Source organism: Megalobrama amblycephala, linkage group LG17, assembly GCF_018812025.1.
Source record: "Megalobrama amblycephala isolate DHTTF-2021 linkage group LG17, ASM1881202v1, whole genome shotgun sequence".
Lineage (NCBI taxonomy): Eukaryota > Metazoa > Chordata > Actinopteri > Cypriniformes > Xenocyprididae > Megalobrama > Megalobrama amblycephala.
The window spans coordinates 29,502,220-29,522,162 of NC_063060.1; the positions used below are offsets into that span (position 1 = coordinate 29,502,220).

At 38.0% G+C, this 19,943-nt stretch overlaps 2 protein-coding genes across 12 annotated transcripts; both read left to right on the top strand.

Moving 5' to 3' along the window:
• Positions 1-867: 867 nt before the first annotated feature.
• On the top strand, positions 868-7,869 carry znf414 (zinc finger protein 414). Of its 6 annotated transcripts, XR_007181053.1 has the most exons (8): positions 868-1,015; positions 1,391-1,468; positions 1,539-1,670; positions 1,836-1,941; positions 2,569-3,113; positions 6,024-6,094; positions 6,701-6,853; positions 7,384-7,869. XR_007181053.1 is itself a non-coding variant. In XM_048164716.1 (7 exons), exons 2-7 carry the CDS (start codon positions 1,459-1,461, stop codon positions 7,458-7,460), a joined length of 1,023 nt encoding a protein of 340 aa, XP_048020673.1. In that variant the 5' UTR covers positions 868-1,015; positions 1,391-1,458; the 3' UTR covers positions 7,461-7,869. The 6 variants fall into 6 exon arrangements, 5 of the variants coding, with proteins under 5 accessions (XP_048020673.1, XP_048020674.1, XP_048020675.1 ...); XM_048164716.1 differs by lacking the exon at positions 6,024-6,094; XM_048164717.1 differs by lacking the exon at positions 6,024-6,094 and having other exon boundaries at positions 1,542-1,670.
• Positions 7,870-8,114: 245 nt separating this feature from the next.
• On the top strand, positions 8,115-19,833 carry mllt1b (MLLT1 super elongation complex subunit b). Of its 6 annotated transcripts, none has more exons than XM_048164710.1 (12): positions 8,115-8,315; positions 9,582-9,762; positions 11,328-11,410; positions 11,997-12,140; positions 12,244-12,369; positions 14,366-14,974; positions 15,059-15,140; positions 15,230-15,338; positions 15,523-15,622; positions 15,714-15,788; positions 15,885-15,956; positions 17,891-19,833. In XM_048164710.1, exons 1-12 carry the CDS (start codon positions 8,304-8,306, stop codon positions 18,017-18,019), a joined length of 1,722 nt encoding a protein of 573 aa, XP_048020667.1. In that variant the 5' UTR covers positions 8,115-8,303; the 3' UTR covers positions 18,020-19,833. The 6 variants fall into 6 exon arrangements, with proteins under 6 accessions (XP_048020667.1, XP_048020669.1, XP_048020666.1 ...); XM_048164712.1 differs by having other exon boundaries at positions 8,116-8,315; positions 15,714-15,779; XM_048164709.1 differs by having other exon boundaries at positions 8,120-8,315; positions 15,056-15,140.
• The last annotated feature ends 110 nt before the right edge of the window (positions 19,834-19,943 follow it).

A 19,943-nucleotide genomic window follows, 5' to 3' on the forward strand; every position in this document is an offset into this window, starting at 1 on the left:
ATTTAGGTCAATTAAGTCTAAATATTATAACATTTGAAAATAAATGCGTAAGTTATGTGAAACGTATTCAACACCATACAATGTCACAGATCACAATTTTCCAGACACAAAATTAGATCAAATAAACTCAGATCGAATAAACTCGTTTCGACTTAGTAAATATTAAAAATGATGATATTCCGATGAAATGTTAAATTAAGAAGAGCTTATTCTTTATTAAATGTGTTGAGATAAGATTTTGTGCCATCTATGTTCAAGATAAAAAAATTATTCAAATAAATTTCTGCTAATAATTAGAAGTGTAGCTGAGCTAAATTTCTTTTTTCTTTTTTTTTAAACCCACAAGTTTAAACAACATCAAACATGTATAGAAATAGTGCTTGGAAAGCAACTGTAACAAATTGTACTAATCTCATTTACTTGCCATGTCTACAAGCTGCATCAACAATTATAGGATTTCCCTTGACATTATGGAGCCTTCTGATTGCTCAACTACAGACAGGAAGACATATAATAACAGGAAAACCTTTTAGACTGCTAAAGTCATTGAATATTTAAGAAAAAAACAAGTAGATATTACAGTACAAACCACACAATATATAGAAAATACCCTCAAGATGCCACTTCCACTAGCATAATGTATTTATTCTATCAACAACATTGCAGACTGAGCAGTATTTTAAATTCCTGTCTTTTTATTAATCTCTATGTTGCGGATAACACATGAACTAAAACTAAAATCTGCTACAAAAATAAAATAGGTTGTAAAAATAACTCAGAAACTCACTTGAATAAAAATGGAAATGAAAAATAATGTAATCATCTTGTCTGTCTGTCATCAGTCAACAGCATGAACTGGAACGCGCAAACGCGCGCTATGTTCTCGCGATATTTAAAGATGAACGTATCGCACGTAGCCAGAGTGGAAATGCGATCTAGCTTGGTAACGCCTTTCATTTGAATTACTGTCTATTTTTGAAAAGAAGCTTTGAAAACGCCGCGAAATCCATTCATAGTAAGTGGTATGATCGTTGTGCACTATAAATAATTTCTCATGAACACATGTATTCTAAGCAGATAATGTGATAATTTGTTGTTGTCTGCTAGCTCGTGCGTGCGTGCGTGCGTGCTGGCTGTCCGTGCACGTCCCTGATTGTTTACGTTAGTGAGATGTTCTATTAGTTTCGTCAGTAAAGTCAATGGGTTGCTTATTGTTTAAACACTGTTATTGATCAAATGCATGTTACTCTACACTAATTTCTTTTAAGTCTACTGTGTTGTTAGTCTGTGCACACCCACATTAGAACTTACTACGTGCCATTCACTGAAAGTGTGCATGAGAATGAATGCGCTATATCATATTTTATTTCATTTATCTTGTCTGAACTAGAGCAATCTTAAAGTGCAGTTCTGGCTGGAAAAGCATCGATTCCATTTCCTTAACTCTAAGCAATCACCATGATGGAAGGTATGTCAATATTAGTACTATGTTTTAATTTGTTGTTTCAATGTTCATGCATGGTAAACCCTATTTTAAGTAGCAGACAATGTTCCACCAGGCTGTCAATTGTCCTGCTCATTTTATGGGTGCAAGAGGACCTACAACAGTCCAGAAGCACTGAATAGTCATCTTCAGGACCATCAAAAGAACACTGCTCAGTCTCTTCCAGGTATAAGATCAACATGCCTGTACAAATTATTATTATATTTATTTTTTGTACTAGTGCACTTGATGGATGAAATGCTGTTTGTTATCATTTAATCAGTTAATTTATAGTCATAAAAAGTGTCACATCAGGAATTTGGTGTCTAATGCACTCTCCTTTATTCTTTAGGGAAAGCTTTCCTGTGCTCTCAAATAGGATGCGATGGTTCATTCAACAACATGCAGCAGCTCATGGAACATATGAGACACCATCACAAGCCAAATTATTTTTTCCTGTGAGTTCCGCTTTGCATTTAGGCTTCTTTCTTTCTTAATAAGGATATGTTTATTTATAAATTGTCTCTTTCTGCTCTTCTGAGAAAATTAGTTTATTTGGAAAGGTTTTAATCCACATTGTAATTTTATGTATTTTTTAGAAGAAACTGGTCTTGAATATCTTATTTAGTAAGTAGTTTAGTAGTATCTGTATTCAATTTTAGTAGCGCATGTATGATTTTCGCCATGAAAATTGCCAAAGAAGCTGTCATGGCATTAAAAACAAACAAACAAATATTTCACTCTTTTTTGCCATTGTTTCAGTATCAAATAAAACAACTAGCTCAGTTCACAATTTTCCCTTAGAGGTCCTCTTTTATCTGGAACCAAATTTGGAACCAATGTCTTTAAAAATGCTCTCTCAATTTCACTAAGCAATTTACAATTTTCTGTTATCAATGTATTTTTATCTTTTTGTATACATTTTCTTACATTTTTTTTTTTTTTTTTTTTTTTTTTTATGTTTTTCTTTTGATTAATTTTTTTAATTTTTAAAACTTTTCTTTTTAATCCCCAATCACTTCTGTTTTGTAATATTATATTTAAGCATTATGCTTCCTCATTATCATTATTTCTATGCCCTTTAGGTGCGAGAGCTGCAGGGCCAAACTGCGTTCTTACCGCACTCTCCTCAAACACCTGCAGACCTGTGCTAAGGTTGCTAAGAATAAGGCTGCAGTAAAGACAGAGCCTGGAATGGCACCTGACGCAGAGCCCACCGGTGTCCCTCTCACTTCTGGTGACATGGAACCATCTGGTCCCCTCTTAGCCCCAAATATAACTGAGGAGATGGAGTCTATGCCATCTATGCCCTCTTTAGCAACACCAGCAAACATGCCAGTAACCCAGCGGCCCCCAGAAAACAGTGCTTTCATGAACCCGACCCCTGCAGGCCCTGCATCTCTGCTCCTTGCCACTCTAAGTTCTGCCTCAACCCAAAATCTTCCTTGCAAACCAGAATCCCCCTACAGCCCCTTTCCACCTACTCTGTCTCCTGTTAACCCAGCTATCCTGCCAGATCCCGGGCAACAGCAGCAGCAGAGGTCTCCCAGGTCTGGTCCTCCCAGTCTGCCCTCTTCACCGCCCCTGCCGTCATCGCCAGGATCAAACGCAGTCTGGAGGAAGAACCAAGGTGAATGGATCTCATAAAGCTTTCCTCTGTGAGTGAGGAAAGCCGACTTAAAAGGTTAGTTCACCTAAAAATTAAATTTCTGTCATTATTACTGTCACCATCATGTCGTTCCACACCCGTAAGACCTTCGTCCATCTTCGGAACACAAATTAAGATATTTTTGATGAAATCCGAGAGCTGTCTGACTCGTCCATAGACAGCAATTTAACCAACATTTTCAAGGTCCAGGAAGGTACTAAAGATGTTGTTACAACAGTCAATGTGACTGCAGTGGTTCAACCTTAATTTTATGAAGCAACAAGAATACTTATTGTGCACAAACACAAAACAAATATAACGACAATATCTTGCTGTTCACGTGAGCAGCATGATGCATGCGTGTGATGCTGATGCAGGAGCCGGCCAATACTGCGCTGCCATTCTGACGTAGAACCTGGAAGCACTGAATGAACAGCGTACGAGAATGACACAGAAGAGAAGATATTGTTGAATAAAGTTGTCAAAAATATCTTAATTTGTGTTCCGAAGATGAACAAAGGTCTTACGGGTGTGGAATGACATGAGGGTGAGTAATTAATGACAGAATTTTCATTTTTGGGTGAACTAACCCTTGAAAGAAAGTGTCATTGCTCACAATGGGTCTTATTCACTATCCATGCATAGGCACAAATTTGTTCAGGAATATCAGATCATGATTCATCAATAACTTTCATGCAATTTTTTTTTTTTTCTAAATTTATTTTAAAAAAGTGTAAGATGAACTGAAATCACGTGCTCACAAAATCACATATAATCAAATATATTATGTACATACAGTGCTCATCGTTAATGAGTACACCTCCTTTGAAAAGTAACATTTTAAACTATCTCAATGAACACAAAAACAATTTCCAAAAAGTTGACAAGACTAAGTTTTATATAACATCTGTTTAACTTATAACATGAAAGTAAGGTTAATAATTTAACTTAAAAAACAAAATTTTCAGTTTTACTCAAATTAGGGTGATGCAAAAATGAGTACACCCCACTGAAAGTCTCTGGAGCAAAGCTAAATTTTAGACTACAAATGTCTAATTTAACAAGAATTCAACCACAGGTGAGTCTAATTATTCATTACACAGGTGTCCAGCAGACAATTGACTATAAAAGGGTGTTAAAACCCCTTCCCATTTCATGCTGTCAGCAATGGCACCACATGGAAGAGAAATGTCAAGACCTGAGAAAGGAAATAATTTCTTTACAACAGAAAGGTGAAGGCTACAAGAAGATCAGCAAAGCTTTACTTATCAGTCAGAATACTGTAGCAAAAGTGGTACAAAAATGTTAAAAAGATGGAACTGCAACCATCTCACTGAGATGTCCAGGTCATCCACGGAAGTTAACACCTCAACAGGAGCCTCTTCTTATGAGAAGGGTTGAAGAAAATCGGCATGCAAGTTCACTGCAGTTATCTAAAGAAGTAGAAAGCCAAACTGGGGTGACTATTTCCTGTGACACAAGACAGTGTACTCTGCAGAAGAATGGCATGCATGGGTGCCATCCACAAAAGATGTCTTTCCTAAAGCCCAGGCACAAAAAAGCCTGCCTAGAGTTTTCCAGGGCCCATGCTGACAAAGATGAAGACTACTGGGACTCTATACTCTGGAGTGATGAGACCAAGATAAATGTTTTTGGAACTGATGCTTCAAAACTGTATGGCGTTGCAAAGGTGAGGAATACAAAGAAAAATGCATGGTGCCTGCAGTGAAACATGGTGGTGGCAGTGTCCTTATGTGGGGCTGCATGAGTGCTGCTGGTGTCGGCGAGCTGCATTTCATTGATGGCATCATGAATTCACAGATGTACTGCTCTATACTGAAAGAGAAGATCCTACCATCACTCCGTGCCCTTGGTCATCGTGCACTTTTCCAACATGAAAATGATGCTAAACGCACATCTAAGGCCACTGTTGGATTTCTGAAGAAGAACAGGGTGAAAGTGATTCAGTGTCTCCTGATCTGAACCCAGTCGAACACCTAAGGGGAATTCTGAAGAGACAAGTTGAGCATCACACTCCATCCAGCATCCAGTCTCTAAAAGAGGTCATTCTTGAAGAATGGAAAAAGATGGATGTTGCAAAATGTCGCCATCTTGTTCATTCCATGCCTAGAAGACTTGGTGCTGTCATTAAAAATCATGGAGGCCATACAAAGTACTAGATGTAGTAGCTTTTGTTGTGGGGTGTACTCATTTTTGCATCACCCTAATTTGAGTAAAACTGAAAAATGTGTAATCTAAGTTATATTATTAACCTTACTTTCATGTTATAAGTTAAACAGATGTTATATTAAACTGAGTCTAGTCAACATTTTGGAAATTGTTTTTGTGTTCATTGAGATATTGTTTAAAATGTTACTTTTCAAAGGGGGTGTACTCATTTACGCTGAGCACTGTATATACGCAATGTGTTAAGATGAAATTTTAGATAGATATGCTGCCAAGGAAAGTTTGTGCGGAAAGCCCTTAAAGTGAGATTGTTTGGGCATGCTTTATGCAAATCACTAACCGTGGGCACACATTTGCTCTTTTAGAATACTCCATATTCATTAACAGTAGAACAAGGTTAACAAATCCATGTGTTGTAAACTAAGTGAATTTTTTTTTTTCCATAAGAAGTTCTCCAGTGCACATAAATCTGAATAACCCATGCAATTATTAGTGAATGAGACCCAGTGTTCCTTAAATCATCCTACATTTTAGACGCTGTTCACCTGTGTATTTTCCAGTTTGCTCAACTGATCTCACCTGCTTATCAACAGGTGTGAGTCCTTTTTAAAGGGAATTTGTAAGTCACTTGGGGGGAAATGCCTAAGCCTTGGCCATGGCCACTTTGAGTGAACTGTGTTTTGTCATGTTGCACTGTCCTGCCAGACCCGCCCGGGCCCCTTTTGCACAGATGGAACTCTCCAAGCAGTCAGAGTTTAAGTAGAGATGAAGTCCAGGTGAGGCACAGAGAATCCACACACACATTGCTTGAGGGAACAATCAGATCATCCCTCAAATTATACTTTAGATGCTAATTCTCCTTCCCTTCCCCTGCTTTAACCGGTCTTAGTGTTTCCCTGGGTGTGCCATCTAGCTGCACGACTCAGTCCACTCCCATCCGATCCTAAATGCACATGTCCGGGGGCTTCACTAACATGTAATGAGACATCAGAGAGTCTGCTTTTAGGGCCAGTGTTCCTTTACTTCCACTTTTTTCCCCTTCCCATTAGCATTTTGCAAATATAAGGTGGTCATTTCTGGCAAGAGATGGTGCTGTATCATAATAATCATGTGTGGAGATGTTGAGAGCGCTTAATTTTCCATTTTCATCCGTCTAAACTGGGTTTAATCATTTTGATTGTGTGAATAATATTGCTTTTGTATATGAGCTGATGTCAGTGATCATTGGGGTTCTTTTTCCAGCTCAAGTCAATCCATGTTTTTACTGGTGAAGGTTTTCTGTTTCTGTCTACAAACATTCTCAATGAACGTATAACCATAAATATGATCGTCTTTGAGTTGGTTTTGATTTTAATGACTCGCCCGTTAATTAAATCTTTCAGCTCAGTCCTTCAACTGCCGCATCCTGTGGGAACACACAAGAGGGCGATACAGCTGCCTACAGTGTGGCCACTGCACCCCAGACCGGGGGGAGATGACCGCTCACATTGAAGGCCAGCACAAGAACCCAGGTGGCAAAGTGAATGGTGATCATGGTATGATTCCCTTCTTCAAAATTTTAATTATAATCCTTTTAATGAATTGAGTACACTTTCACTTTGTATTTCAATGGGTTAAGGCTGGAATACACTACACAACTTTTGCACAGATTTCTGATTTGCAGTCTGGACGAGTTGACGCAAGTTGCTGAAAGCCAGAGCCAGCCTGCAGATTTTGGGCAGTCGGAGATGACAGATTTCACAGAAAGTCATGTAGTGTATAATGGGCACAGAGTATTATTTTATTAGCTTTAGACTCTGATTCCATCCAGTTGGAGGATATCAAACAGGAGGATATTTTAGAACACGTTTGTCATATGTCTCCTAGCATCTAAGCGCATGTTTCTGCACAAGTTTGTTGTGCTCGGAGCGACTTGAAAGTCTGGTAACGAATGATCAGTCAGCAAGTGTATGACGTTTGGTGTTTTAGTAGTCGTGTAGTATATTCCAGCCTTTAGTCTTTTGAAAATAATTACACAATGGAGTGACATCATCTCACCAGACTGAACCTTCTGTGCATTTTACAGATACAGAGATTGGCACTGCTTCTTTACTGGCTAAGACTTCACTGCACACTGAGAACTCAACTTATACACAGCTCTAGCATGAAATGAGATGCGAAACCTGCTGATTGACAAAGAGCTTTTGTTGTAGCTTTTTGACTCAATGTTTTCATTTGACTGTCAGTGTGGACTTCAACAATCTCTATGGTCTGGATCTAATCACTATCACAATTAGCATGAAGTTCTGCATGCCTTGTCTTCAGAAAGCATTTGCCAGTCATCTAGGCTTAGAAAAAGACTTGTTAGGTTTCATTATATAATTTGGAATTGCATATAAATAACCTGAGTAATGTAATATTATGTCACCTACATTTTTAAAAAAATATATTTTTGCAGGAGGCTGTATCTCCAGAACAGTATTCATGTTTAAAAAAATAAATCTTGGCCACTTGTTATTGTTTCTGTAGTGTTTACTACCTGCAAATAAAGCCTGTTAGAAAAAATGAAAAAGTGTGATGGGACTTTATCTTATTTTAATATCTTGCATGATTTTCTGTGGTGGAATTTAAGTATTTAATAGTCTGTTTATAAATTGTATAATTTCACTTTTATGGTGTAATTAATTAAATGGATCTGTTAAAAATACTTTAAGAACTTCACGAAAGAAAGTTAGTGTGAACCTTTCCGTAATTTTTAAAGGGCGGAGTAACTTTAATTTGCATAGTATGTAAGCAAATAATTAAAGTAGTTGAAACGTGGACGAGAAACACAATTAGATGAAAGCCATTCTGCTTTTATTTTAAAAACTGTCAGTGTCGCGGCCATTTGTTCAAACTGTTCAGTTTCTCCCTTCACACTCCATCAGATGTGTAAGAGCGAGGATGCACATTCAATCTACTTCAACGCTTTTGTAAATAAACTAAACAACCGGAACACAGGCAACAATGGAGAACATGGTAATAAGACTTTACTGACACTGCCAGACAGTCATTAGAGACATATATGCATGATTTTATTGTTTATAATGAAAGACGCGAGGCCAACGTTTTTCTGAAGATGGTCAGGATGCTAACTTAGCCAGCTAGTCACTCGTACGAGGCTTAAAGCTGGAAACCCGCGGAATTATATCAGTGTTTTATGTAAATTTAAGTCGTGACGAAGATGTGCTTACAGAAACAAATCTGTCTTTTTAGAAACCTCAGCATTTGGCCTATAGGACTGATTTACTCTTGAGTTCCAACACTCACTAGCTGTCCGGCTAGTGCGGAGACTGTCACAAAACCTAGTGAGCTGTCTACATAGACAGCATTTGTGGGCGTCACAGGCCCGGCGCGCGCGAACGTTCGAACGCCCCTATCGCCAAACATGCTGTCTAGATAGGGGGCTCACTTGCTTTTGAGACAGACATCACGAGAAAATTCTTTCATTGAATTACAAATAATTACACTTTATTAATTCAACAGCATCTGACGATTTTCAATAGAAAAAAAAAATATCTCAGAAGTCTCTTCAGTACTCACCTGAATTCAAGACAGCTGATTCAATGACAGCTCATTAGATATGCAAAATTCCAGTGCTCTAATTGCTATCTATCTGTCTGTCTGTCTGAATGCATGACCTTAACCTTATTGAAACTACTTCAGTCTTAAAACCATAAAACTTCAAGCTTTTAAAATGTCTTCAAACTTAATGTCCAGGCCTTTTCTAGCCAACCTAAAGCCAAGGCCAACCTTTGTCTTGAACTTTTACTTTTTTTTTTATCAAGTTATTTTTGACATGCACTGCTTGTGTAGTTTTGTATTATGCAGTCACTGGAGAGAAAAAATGCTTTAGGCGTGAATAGGATGCAAACTCATTCAACATAGGCAAGGAATTTATTAACCACAATGAGCTATCGCATACAATCGTTAATTTTGTTTCCATACCAAGAAAAGCTGTAAACAATAAACCATCAAGGGTGTGAAGAATGTCACAGAACTGTGAGTTTCCATCTCCAGCTGTCAGAGCGATAAAGCAGGTTGATTTCTCGCAGATATGAAGTCTAGATCTGACAGTAGTGTTGAGAAGTTAGTCCTTTGTAGTCTCACTCTGGTCTATATTATGTCAATCTCTGATCAAATATTGCAATTCAGCAGTGCTTATTGTTATTGTGTACCCATGTTCAGAATAGAAAACGGCCTTTAGTCTTCTGGTGGATTATTGTTGTGTTCCTCTTATTACAGTGCACTGTGCAGGTGAAACTGGAGCTGGGACACAGAGCCCAGTTAAGGAAGAAAGTCACTAACGAGGGCTTCACACATGACTGGATGGTGTTTGTTCGGGGCCCAGAGGCATGTGACATCCAGCACTTTGTGGAGAGAGTTGTCTTCCGCCTTCACGAAAGCTTCCCAAAACCTAAGAGAGGCAGGTTATATTCTGAGTGTACTTTATAACACTGTAACTTTATACCCACAGTGTTGCAGGTTAAGATTCCCTTTCAATCAGTATTAAAGAAAGGCCTAGTGTGTACACCCATCTTCTGTTGTGTTAAATCTGCCTTTTAACTCAGGCTGTTGTCCAGACTTACATGCTTTGTGTAGTTATAGCATGTAAAACCTAAGATCTAGTATAATATAAAAGTAATCGTATAGCAACTACAATAACTAGCATTGAAAACATTACCAATCCTGGCAAAAATTACGCAATCACCACACTTGTTTTGCCACATTCCGTGTTGGATTTCCTTCTTGAACCATTGTTTCAGTTGACATCTCTCTTGTTGGGGCCATGTTTCCTTTCAATTAAAAACATCCAACAGATTAATAAGGTCTGTTATTGAACTGAACTGAATCAACAACTGAACTGAATTTTTCTTTAATAATGTATTAATTTCCTGTTTATTACTGTGATGCTGCTTTGACAATCTGTTTTGTATAAAGCTCTATATAAATCAATGTGACTTGACTTGTAAGCTCTCTCTTTACCGCTGATTAATTGTCAATAGGTAATAATAACTTTATTTTAAGATGACGTAGTTACACATTACTACATGTACTTACTATAGTAATAGCAGTAAATTATGCATAATTACAAGTAACTATCCCTAAACCTAACTGTAACTCTATAGTAAGTACATGTAGTTAATTATTATTACTCAGTACTTACTGGAGTAAGTACAATGTAACTATGTCACCTTAAAATTAAGTATAACCCTTTGTGCCCTTGTTACATGTACTTACTGTAATAACAACAACAACAACAATAAATTATGCATAATTGCATGCAACTAAACCAGTCCATAACCTTAATTATGTAGTATGCATATTAATTAATATTACTCAATACTTAAATGTATAGTTACACTGTAACAAGGACACCTTTAATTAAAGTGTACCCAGTATTTGCTTTAGAAATGCAAATTACAAGGTGATTCTATATATTTTTTCTTCAACATTGTGTGATTCCATATTTTGTTCCTTTAACAATATACCAAATTTAAGTTGTTTCAGGAATGTTTTACAAAGTCAGATTTTTCAGTTATTAAGCAAATTGTTTTGTGTCATATCTGTGATTTTTAATAATTTTTGTCAGGGGTTGTATTTAAAGGTGAAGTGTGTCCTTTTTTAATGTTACATTTTTCTATCCCAGTTAATTGTGCTAATTGTAGGTTGACTTCTTTAAAAGTGATAACACTTTGTCTCTGGGCTGCTTTCAAAATATCTCCCTGTTTGTTTGAGTGGTCTGATATGTCAACCTCTGGCTCAACCAATAGCATGATTTTTGGGTGGGGCTACCTGATTTTAGGAGTGTTGCAGAAACCTGTTCGGGAAAAAATGGTTGTTTTTGCAATTTTGTGGTGTCCGTAGTGGCAAAGAAATAGCACACCTGACCTTATGTAGTATGTACATGTAGATTCATATTTCTGTTTCAGTGTAGATTGAAAAAATGATAGCTAAACATTAACAAAGTATTTCTTGTTTTTTTCACAGTTTGTAAAGAGCCCCCATATAAAGTGGAAGAGTCTGGCTATGCTGGTTTCCTCATGCCCATAGAGGTCTATTTCAAAAACAAGGTGAGCACATCACCCCATATCTACAGCAGTATCTGCATTTCGTCACCTTTGACATGAATAACTGGTATTTCAGGCAAAACACATGAAAAGGCTGTCAGATTGTTGTGCTCAGTCATTTAGATGTGTGCCTGGCTGCGTTATTTTTAAGCAGTTTGTTGTCTGTATTGGAAAAACGTTGTGATGAAGAGTTTTGCAATTTGGTAAAGGTAAAGGTCACACAACTAGGTGAACTCAGTATTTGCACTGGGAGCGAACAGATTTACAGACAAGCTAACAGAGAATTGACATGAAGCTGTTGATCTGCAGAGAACTTGGAGGGGGTGTAAATGGTAAGAATATGCGAATTTGTTTTTCACTTTAAGACTTACTTCCTTTTTGTATTGTTATATTGTATACTTACTTTTCCAGAATTCATAGTGGAATATTTCTGGAGGTTTTCTTCTAATGTTTTCTCCTAACTTAATCTTTACTGTAAATGTTTCACACACTGCTAGATTGAGGTTCGGGTTTGATACTTATGTTCAACTCAGCATATTTTTTTTAAAATATCTATGAAGCCTAAACATGCTTGTCTCTTCCCTCACAGGAGGAGCCTAAAAAGGTGTGCTTTAATTATGATCTTTTCTTGAACCTGGAGGGCAACCCACCTGTCAACCACCTGCGCTGTGAGAAGCTTACGTTTAATAACCCCACACACGAGTTTCGACGCAAGCTGGTCAAGGCCGGTGGGGTGAGTGGGGCTGTTTGTTCTTGCTTTTTCTGTACCTCTGTAATCAGCTCTTTTCAACAGACTCTCACTCTCTCTTTCCGTTGGGGTGTTATTCTTGTCTCAGGCTATAGTTGTTCCTGAGGGAGCGGAGATGATGCCAAGGCCCAGTCCAGATTATCCAATGCTGCCGACTATTCCACTTTCTGCCTTCTCAGACCCCAAGAAGATCAAGTCCTCTCATGCAGTAAAGGTTAGTAAACAAAAAGTCATTCTTTGGTCAAAGAGTTATTTAAATTATTTAAAATAATTATTTAAATTGTTTTTGAAACCTATTTGAAGGGTTTAAGGTTGATAGTCTTATTGTTTAATTTTGAAATTTGCAATATTTTGCACACTTTCACAAAAAAGAAAGTTTTTGCTTAAAGGGATCGTTGATTAATTACTCACCCTCATCTCATTCCAAACCTGTAAGACTTTCTTTCATCATCAGAACACAAATTAAGATATTTTTAATGAAACCTGAGAGATTGTTTCTTTCGCCCAAACTTTAACCTTTTAAAAAAGAGATTGCAAATGTAAACCAAATGAATGGCTGGATATATCAGCAGTTTAATTCAAATCTTTTTTCGATTTAATTTAGGTTTTTATTCACATATAAACATTAATCAGTGCACATATATAGAGCACATCAAATATGCTAAACTGAAGCTCAAACATGCTTGACTCATGAGAACCAATGTGTTTGTTCTCACGTGTTACACAAGTACATTTGAACTAGAGGTCTACACAGGATTAATTTTTCAGTCCTATTCCTGCAACATTCTGTCTGAAGTTATATTTCTTCCGGCTCCCATCCACGACTTTTACGTTTCGTCCTGCTCCCACCTGCAAAATCCCACAGGTAGAGATCTATTCAGTTTTTCTTGTCATGTTCCAGTAAGATTCTGTCACGCTTCAGTGTCATAGGCTACTTTATCCAATTCCCACACACACGTGACACTTCAGACCTCACTTTGTTACATTTGTTGCAACAGAAAAAAGGAAGGTGCTTTCCCTTGATGTCTCATACAACCCGAACCAAAAAACATTGAGAATATCCAACCCTGTGCCTCTAAACTTTTTTTGTTGTTGTTACAAAATAGACGATTGACATTCTGTATCTTTAAAGCATAAAATAATTTTGAGTAACTTTTCCCACGCACAAATCAGTACCTTCCCTCCTGCACTCAGCAATTCAAAACTTGTACCCTGCCGTATTCAGTTGTGGCGAGTTCTACGAATCCCAGGAATTCAGACCCTTATCTGGCTTGCGTTTCCACTGCCAATAGTACCCTTATTTGATAGGCGTGGTGTATGCCAGAAAGTAGCAATCAATGTCATTCTCATGTCAAGAAGAAAGCGACACAGTAAACAACAACTCCAGCTGTTGTGGTCTTTCAAGTTACAGTAGTCGCTCCGCAGTTTCTTGCATTTAATGCGGCATTTCTCAAACGTCCGCTGGAACCCCTCAGCAGCCATCCTCTCAGAAACATGCTGGAAAACCTTTTAGTTTCTCACCATGCCATCGAGTTTCATTTGCACCTTTTCTTAACTGATGATACACAGGAAGGTCTACATCTCCTGGGTTGACCATGGTACATTGCTGAGTGCCGACATCGTGTTGCAACAGTATTGTGTTTCAACTGTATATTTAAAAAAATGGCACCTCTTGTGTTGTCATTCCCCTTGTAGCATGCGCAAATGAGGATTCTCTGTCAACCAATCAACGCTCTGCAGTGAGTCTAGCTCCATCCTTTAGGTACCCCAACGGAAGTGGTAAAAAAAAAAAAATGGTACAGTACGGTTTGCTATTTTGGTACCATTCACAACTTCTGACAATTGAAACGTCAATAATTGCGTACTGTACTGTACCGTATTGCTCCGTGGAAATGCCATAATTTGAGCTTCACTTGACCATATTTGATGATTAAACCAATCGATTCATATGGATTCCTTTTACAATGTCTTTATGAACTTTTTGAAGAGTCAGAATTTTGGTGGAGTGCACATTCATTGGAGCTTTCATTAAAAATAGCTTCAGTTGTGTTTTGAAGGTGAATGAAAATCTTATGGGTTTAGAACGATATGGGGGTGAGTGCTTATTGAGCAAAACTGTAGTAGGGTCACAATGGTAGGGTGTTCTGGATGGTTTCCAAGCTGTTATGAGTATGCATTTAAAGATCAGTCTTTTAAAACCTTTTTTGTAGGAGTCAAGTAAAGATGGAGGAAGTGGGAGCAGCAAAGGCCTTAAAGCCCATAAGGCAACCAAAGAGCACAGAGAGCGCACGCGAAAGGACTCTGAGAGCAAGGCCACGTCCCGAGAGAGCGATCGTGAGGGCAGCAAGTCCTCACGAGACCAATCGTCATCCTCTTTTTCAAAGAAAGCCCCGGATGGTAGAGGAAAAGACGAGGGGAAACCTGTACCCAAAGCAGCCTTCAAAGAGCCCAAACTTACGGTCAGAGAGTCTAAGATGGATGGCATGTCTCCAAAAGGTGGTGGAGCAGTGACGGGTGGAGGGGGTCAGCTAGACACTCGAACCCCGAGCAAGCGGCCGTCATCTGCCATGGAGTCTCCGAAGCTAAGTACCAAGAAACAGAAGAGAATGGGCTCCGAGGGCATGAAGGGGCCTGTGAGCGGAGGCTACAGCAGCAACTCTCCCCGTATTACCTCAACAACACCCTCCTCATACCCCGAGAAGAAAACCCCTAAAGATAAAGGCCACTGGCCCAAGATGAAACCAGAGGCGCAGGAAGTGAAAAGGCAGCCCGACTCTGACGAATCCAACTCTGAGGATGAAGCCTCTTCCAAATCAGAGGTACGTTTATGTCTTTCCGTCAGCAGAACGGGGATTTGAATGTATTCAAATGTACTAAAGCTCAAGGATGTTGTTTTTTAGCAGTCGGCTCCATCCAGTCCATCGAGTTCCAGCTCGAGCTCCAGCTCTGATTCTGACTTTGAGCCATCGCAGAAGCAAGGCCAAGGTACTGGGAGTTTAATCATGAATTGTAAATTGTATGTTCAGTAGTGTGTCGCTTCATTAAGTTTGGTTGAATGTAATGATTGTTTCCAGGGCCGCTTCGTTCTATGGTAGAGGATATGCACTCTGAAGGCTCTGATGATGACAGCAGCTCTGAGGTTGAGACGCCCATGAAAACAACTCCACCCAATCAGGACTCTCGGTTTGTACCATGCACTTTGTGATCCAGTTTGGTCTTGTTTGAATTACTGAAATGTTTACTATAAAGGAAACTTGAAAATCTTTTGTCCACACTGTACACATCATTAATATTACCACAACCACGTTACGCATTGAATACGATTTATATTTCTTTCACAAGTTCATTATGAGTTTCCCCTTTTCAGTTTAAGCATGGACAGTGAGAGTGATGGCAATGAGGAGTCCCGTCCTCCCAGCCAGGAAGCCCCCTCACCTCTACCCAAACTGAGCGCAGCAAACCTCAAGGTAAGATTGGCATTGCATCACGATGAAACTTCAGACTGGTTTATATAAGGTTTATATTTAAAATCTTTTTGAAATACTTTGTGTTTGTCAGATGTTAGGAAAAAAGAGCCCAGACTCTTGCACCCGTGAGAAGATGCTCAAGAGGGGATACGACAAGGTAGGAAGGGTAAATAACTGAATTCTACTCATCAGTGGCTGAAATTCAGATTTTTATTGCACATAAAACTACAATGGAAGTTGTAAACGAGTGATCTGATTACAGGCTTATACAGAAGAGCTTGTGGACCTCCATCGCAGGCTGATGGCTCTGAGAGAGAGGAATATTTTACAGCAGGTAACAATAAGTTATTTCTGTGTTTGAGTGTATTTTCTGAAAAATGCTTTCACCATCACGCATTATACCAAAACTCCTTTGAAGATTGATCAATGCCTTGTTTCAGGACACGTTAAAAATGATTAAAGGGTTAGTTCACACAAAAATTATATTTCTGTCATTAATTTCCCACTCCCATGTCGTTCCACATCCGTAAGACCTTCGTTCATCTTCTGAACACAAATTAAGATATTTTTTATGAAATCTGAGAGTTTTCTGATCCCCCATAGAAAGCAACATAATTACCACATTCAAGGTTCAGAAAGGTAGTAAAGACATCATTAAAATTGTCCATGTGACTACAGTGCTTCAACCATAAGGTAATGAGAATACATTTGTCCGCAAAAACAAAACAAGAATAATGACTTTATTCAACAATTTCTTCTCTTCCATGTCATTCTCCCACCTGTTTACGTTGTAGAGACACTGCAGCACTTCCAGGTTTTTTTTAGAATGCCGACTCAGTATTGGCCGACGCTGTTCACGTGAGCACCACGACGCATGCAAGTGCTGCAGACGCAGGAGCCGGCCAATACTGAATAAAGTTATTTTTTTGTTGTTTTTGCGCACAAAAAGTATTCTTGTCACTTCATAACATTAAGGTTGAACCATTGTTATATAATAATATAAAATGTCAAATATAATGTCAAAATAATCTAAAATAATTATTTGAAATAGAAATCTTTTGTAACAATGTAAAAGTCTAAAGAACAATTTAACTCATGCTGAATAAAAGTATTAAAGGTGCCCTAGAACTTTTTTTAAAAAGATGTAATATAAGTCTAAGGTGTCCCCTGAATGTGTCTGTGAAGTTTCAGCTCAAAATACCCCATAGATTTTTTTTAATTCATTTTTTTAACTGCCTATTTTGGGGCATCATTATAAATGAGCCGATTCAGGGCTACTGGCCCTTTAAATCTCGTGCTCTCCGCCCACAGAGCTCGCGCTTGCCTTAAATAGTGCCTAAACAAAATTTACACAGCTAATATAACCCTCAAATGGATCTTTACAAAGTGTTCGTCATGCATGCGGCATGCATGCGTTGGATTATGTGAGTATTGTATACTGTTATATTGTTTACATTTGATTCTGAATGAATTTGAGGCTGTGATCCGTGGCTAACGGCTAATGCTACACTGTTGGAGAGATTTATAAAGAATGAAGTTGTGTTTATGCATTATACAGACTGCAAGTGTTTAATAATGAAAATAGCGACGGCTCTTGTCTCCGTGAATACAGTAAGAAACGATGGTAACTTTAACCACATTTAACAGTACATTAGCAACATGCTAACGAAACATTTAGAAAGACAATTTACAAATATCACTAAAAATATCACGATATCATGGATCATGTCAGTTATTATTGCTCCATCTGCCATTTTTCGCTATTGTTCTTGCTTGCTTACCTAGTCTAATGATTCGGCTGTGCACATCCAGACGTTACTGGCTGCCCTTGTCTAATGCCTTTCATAATGTTGGGAACATGGGCTGGCATATGCAAATATTGGGGCGTACACCCCGACTGTTACGTAACAGTCGGTGTTATGTTGAGATTCGCCTGTTCTTCTGAGGTCTTTTAAACAAATGAGATTTATATAAGAAGGAGAAAACAATGGAGTTTGAGACTCACTGTATGTCTTTTCCATGTACTGAACTCTTGTTATTTAACTATGCCAAGATAAATTCAGTTTTTCATTCAAGGGCACCTTTAAAAAAATGTCTTACTGGCCTTTAGAATAGTAGTGAATGTGAAAGATAGTTCGAAAATAATCATTTTTGAACATTTTAGGTTGTAAAAAATGCCTGATTTTTGGTTCATGACACTTTTGTCACCTTTCAGGAGTGATTGCTGTTTGCTGCTTTTTTATTGACACATTACTTTGTTTCTTTTAGATTGTAAACCTCATTGAGAAGACTGGCCATTTCAACATCACCAATACAACCTTTGACTTTGACCTGTTCTCCTTGGATGAATCAACTGTGCGTAAACTCCAGAGCTACCTGGAAGCCACGTCCACATGACACAAGGATGCTGCTCGGCCGTGATTTTTTTTAAAAGTGTGAGAGAGGCCTCCAAACTAACTGGGGGAAGAGGGAAAGGTATTGAAAGCAACATATAAATGCACAGGATATGAACAAAAACAAAATGAACAAACAAAAAAAAAAACTTTATACTGTAATACATATAAGCAAACAAAAGGACCAGGGGCATAAAGGGGCGGCATTCAGGGTTTATCTAATAACAGCACTGCGCATTGCACTAAGAAACAAACTGTTGGCACAATACTGTCCAAACTGGACAAGATCTTGCATAGGCACCGTGGATGAGATACCTTATTACAAGTAGGTACATTTCAAGACTGGTTTTGCACCAAAGCTGTAACACTGGTAGACTGGATCCCTCGCTCGGGCCTTTATGCAGGGGCGATGACTGAAAGACTGTGTCCCCTCTCTACCCTGTCACTCTTCTGCTCCATTTATGTCTACCACTCAGCACAGTGTGGTGGCATGGAAAGAGCCCAACTAGATCAAACCTTATCGGCATACTGTTTGTGTCTGCATAGCTTTGTAGCCCCATGTGTTGGATAAAGTAATACTCTCAAGCTTTGGTGATAGATGCTTCCTCGGATCAGCTAAAGGGGAAAAACTATCTGCCTTTGTAGTGCCTTTTTAAAATGTCATGTTTTTAATTATAATTGTCTGTGAGTCTCTCATTGGTCTCGGGATGACCAAAAATGATCCGTCAATATTGAAATGCCTGAAATTGACATTCAAAGCCCTTTTAAAAACGGTTTAATACCTGTCCGGAGAGAACACATTATGATAAAGCCGTTCTGCATGTGTGATCTGAGAAGGTCTTGTGCATTATTCTGTTTTTTGATGGTCAACAACATGAAGTCAATTTGTTAAGCATTTAAGGTTTGTTTTTTGTAGTTTATTTAAGTAACTGTGCACTTTTTATGGTCACTTCAGTGCTTTGTAATTATCTGATAACTATATTTATGATTATTTTCTCTTTTTTTACATAATATTGACTTGCAAAAATGTACAGATTTTTGTCAATGTTTTTAAATGCATCTATTGAAGTCATATTATTGATTATTCAATCACTTGAGAGAATATGCACACAGAATGAAGGGGGAAGGGTTTGTCTGTATTGCGATGGTGCAATTGGAAAAAGAGTCTTCTGTTCACCTGAAGTATTATACAAGTGAAAATGTATTTGTGTCAGATACGTATTGTCTGATGACATTGCTTTTTAAAAAGCATACCTGCTTGACATGTTATTCTTCATTGTCGATTGCCAGTTACCCTTTTTGATTCTCAATAATGTATGGTTATAAAGTAAACAATGTTTTCAGTGAAACTTTTGTGGCAGATGTATGTTACATCATGGTTAAATAGCAGTGATCCGTGTTTGTGCATGATTAACACATGAATTATCACTTGCAGGAATATGCACACAACCCTATATGTTTGCTTTATCAACTTTTCTCAGGAATACAGAAGATACTCTTAAGAAATCCACACAATATAAACCCATATAACGTGAAGCGCAAGCTAGAAGCTTCTTGTAGATCTCTTGGTTGTGCTTTCTTCTGTAGCATTGTAGGATAGCCATATCAGGGGGAATGGGTTCATTTTACAATACTTATGTAAATATGTAACAATGTGCATTAAATAGGTTACCATACACTGAAGGCTGAAATTGTGGAACCATTAAAGCTCATTCTTCATTTAGTTTACATCAGTATGTGTGTTTATAGATTTCCTTTTTATACAAGTCATTCCTACAATTTGTGCCTTCTGGAATTAAAGGAAATGTTTGTTTTTTTCTTTCTTTCTTTTTTCTTTTTCGCACACCTCAATCTCATGTCAATGACAAACTATTATTATTATTAGCAACATTTTAAACACATGACTGACAAATTATCCATTCTGTTAT

Excerpts from the sequence above, each read along its gene's own strand:
- znf414 (XM_048164716.1), top strand. Across the intron at positions 1,671-1,835 it reads CACTGCTCAGTCTCTTCCAG|GGAAAGCTTTCCTGTGCTCT; the intron begins GTATAAGATCAA and ends TTTATTCTTTAG. Across the intron at positions 6,854-7,383 it reads CAAAGTGAATGGTGATCATG|ATACAGAGATTGGCACTGCT; the intron begins GTATGATTCCCT and ends TGCATTTTACAG.
- mllt1b (XM_048164709.1), top strand. Across the intron at positions 12,141-12,243 it reads AGCTGGTCAAGGCCGGTGGG|GCTATAGTTGTTCCTGAGGG; the intron begins GTGAGTGGGGCT and ends TTCTTGTCTCAG. Across the intron at positions 12,370-14,365 it reads AGTCCTCTCATGCAGTAAAG|GAGTCAAGTAAAGATGGAGG; the intron begins GTTAGTAAACAA and ends CCTTTTTTGTAG.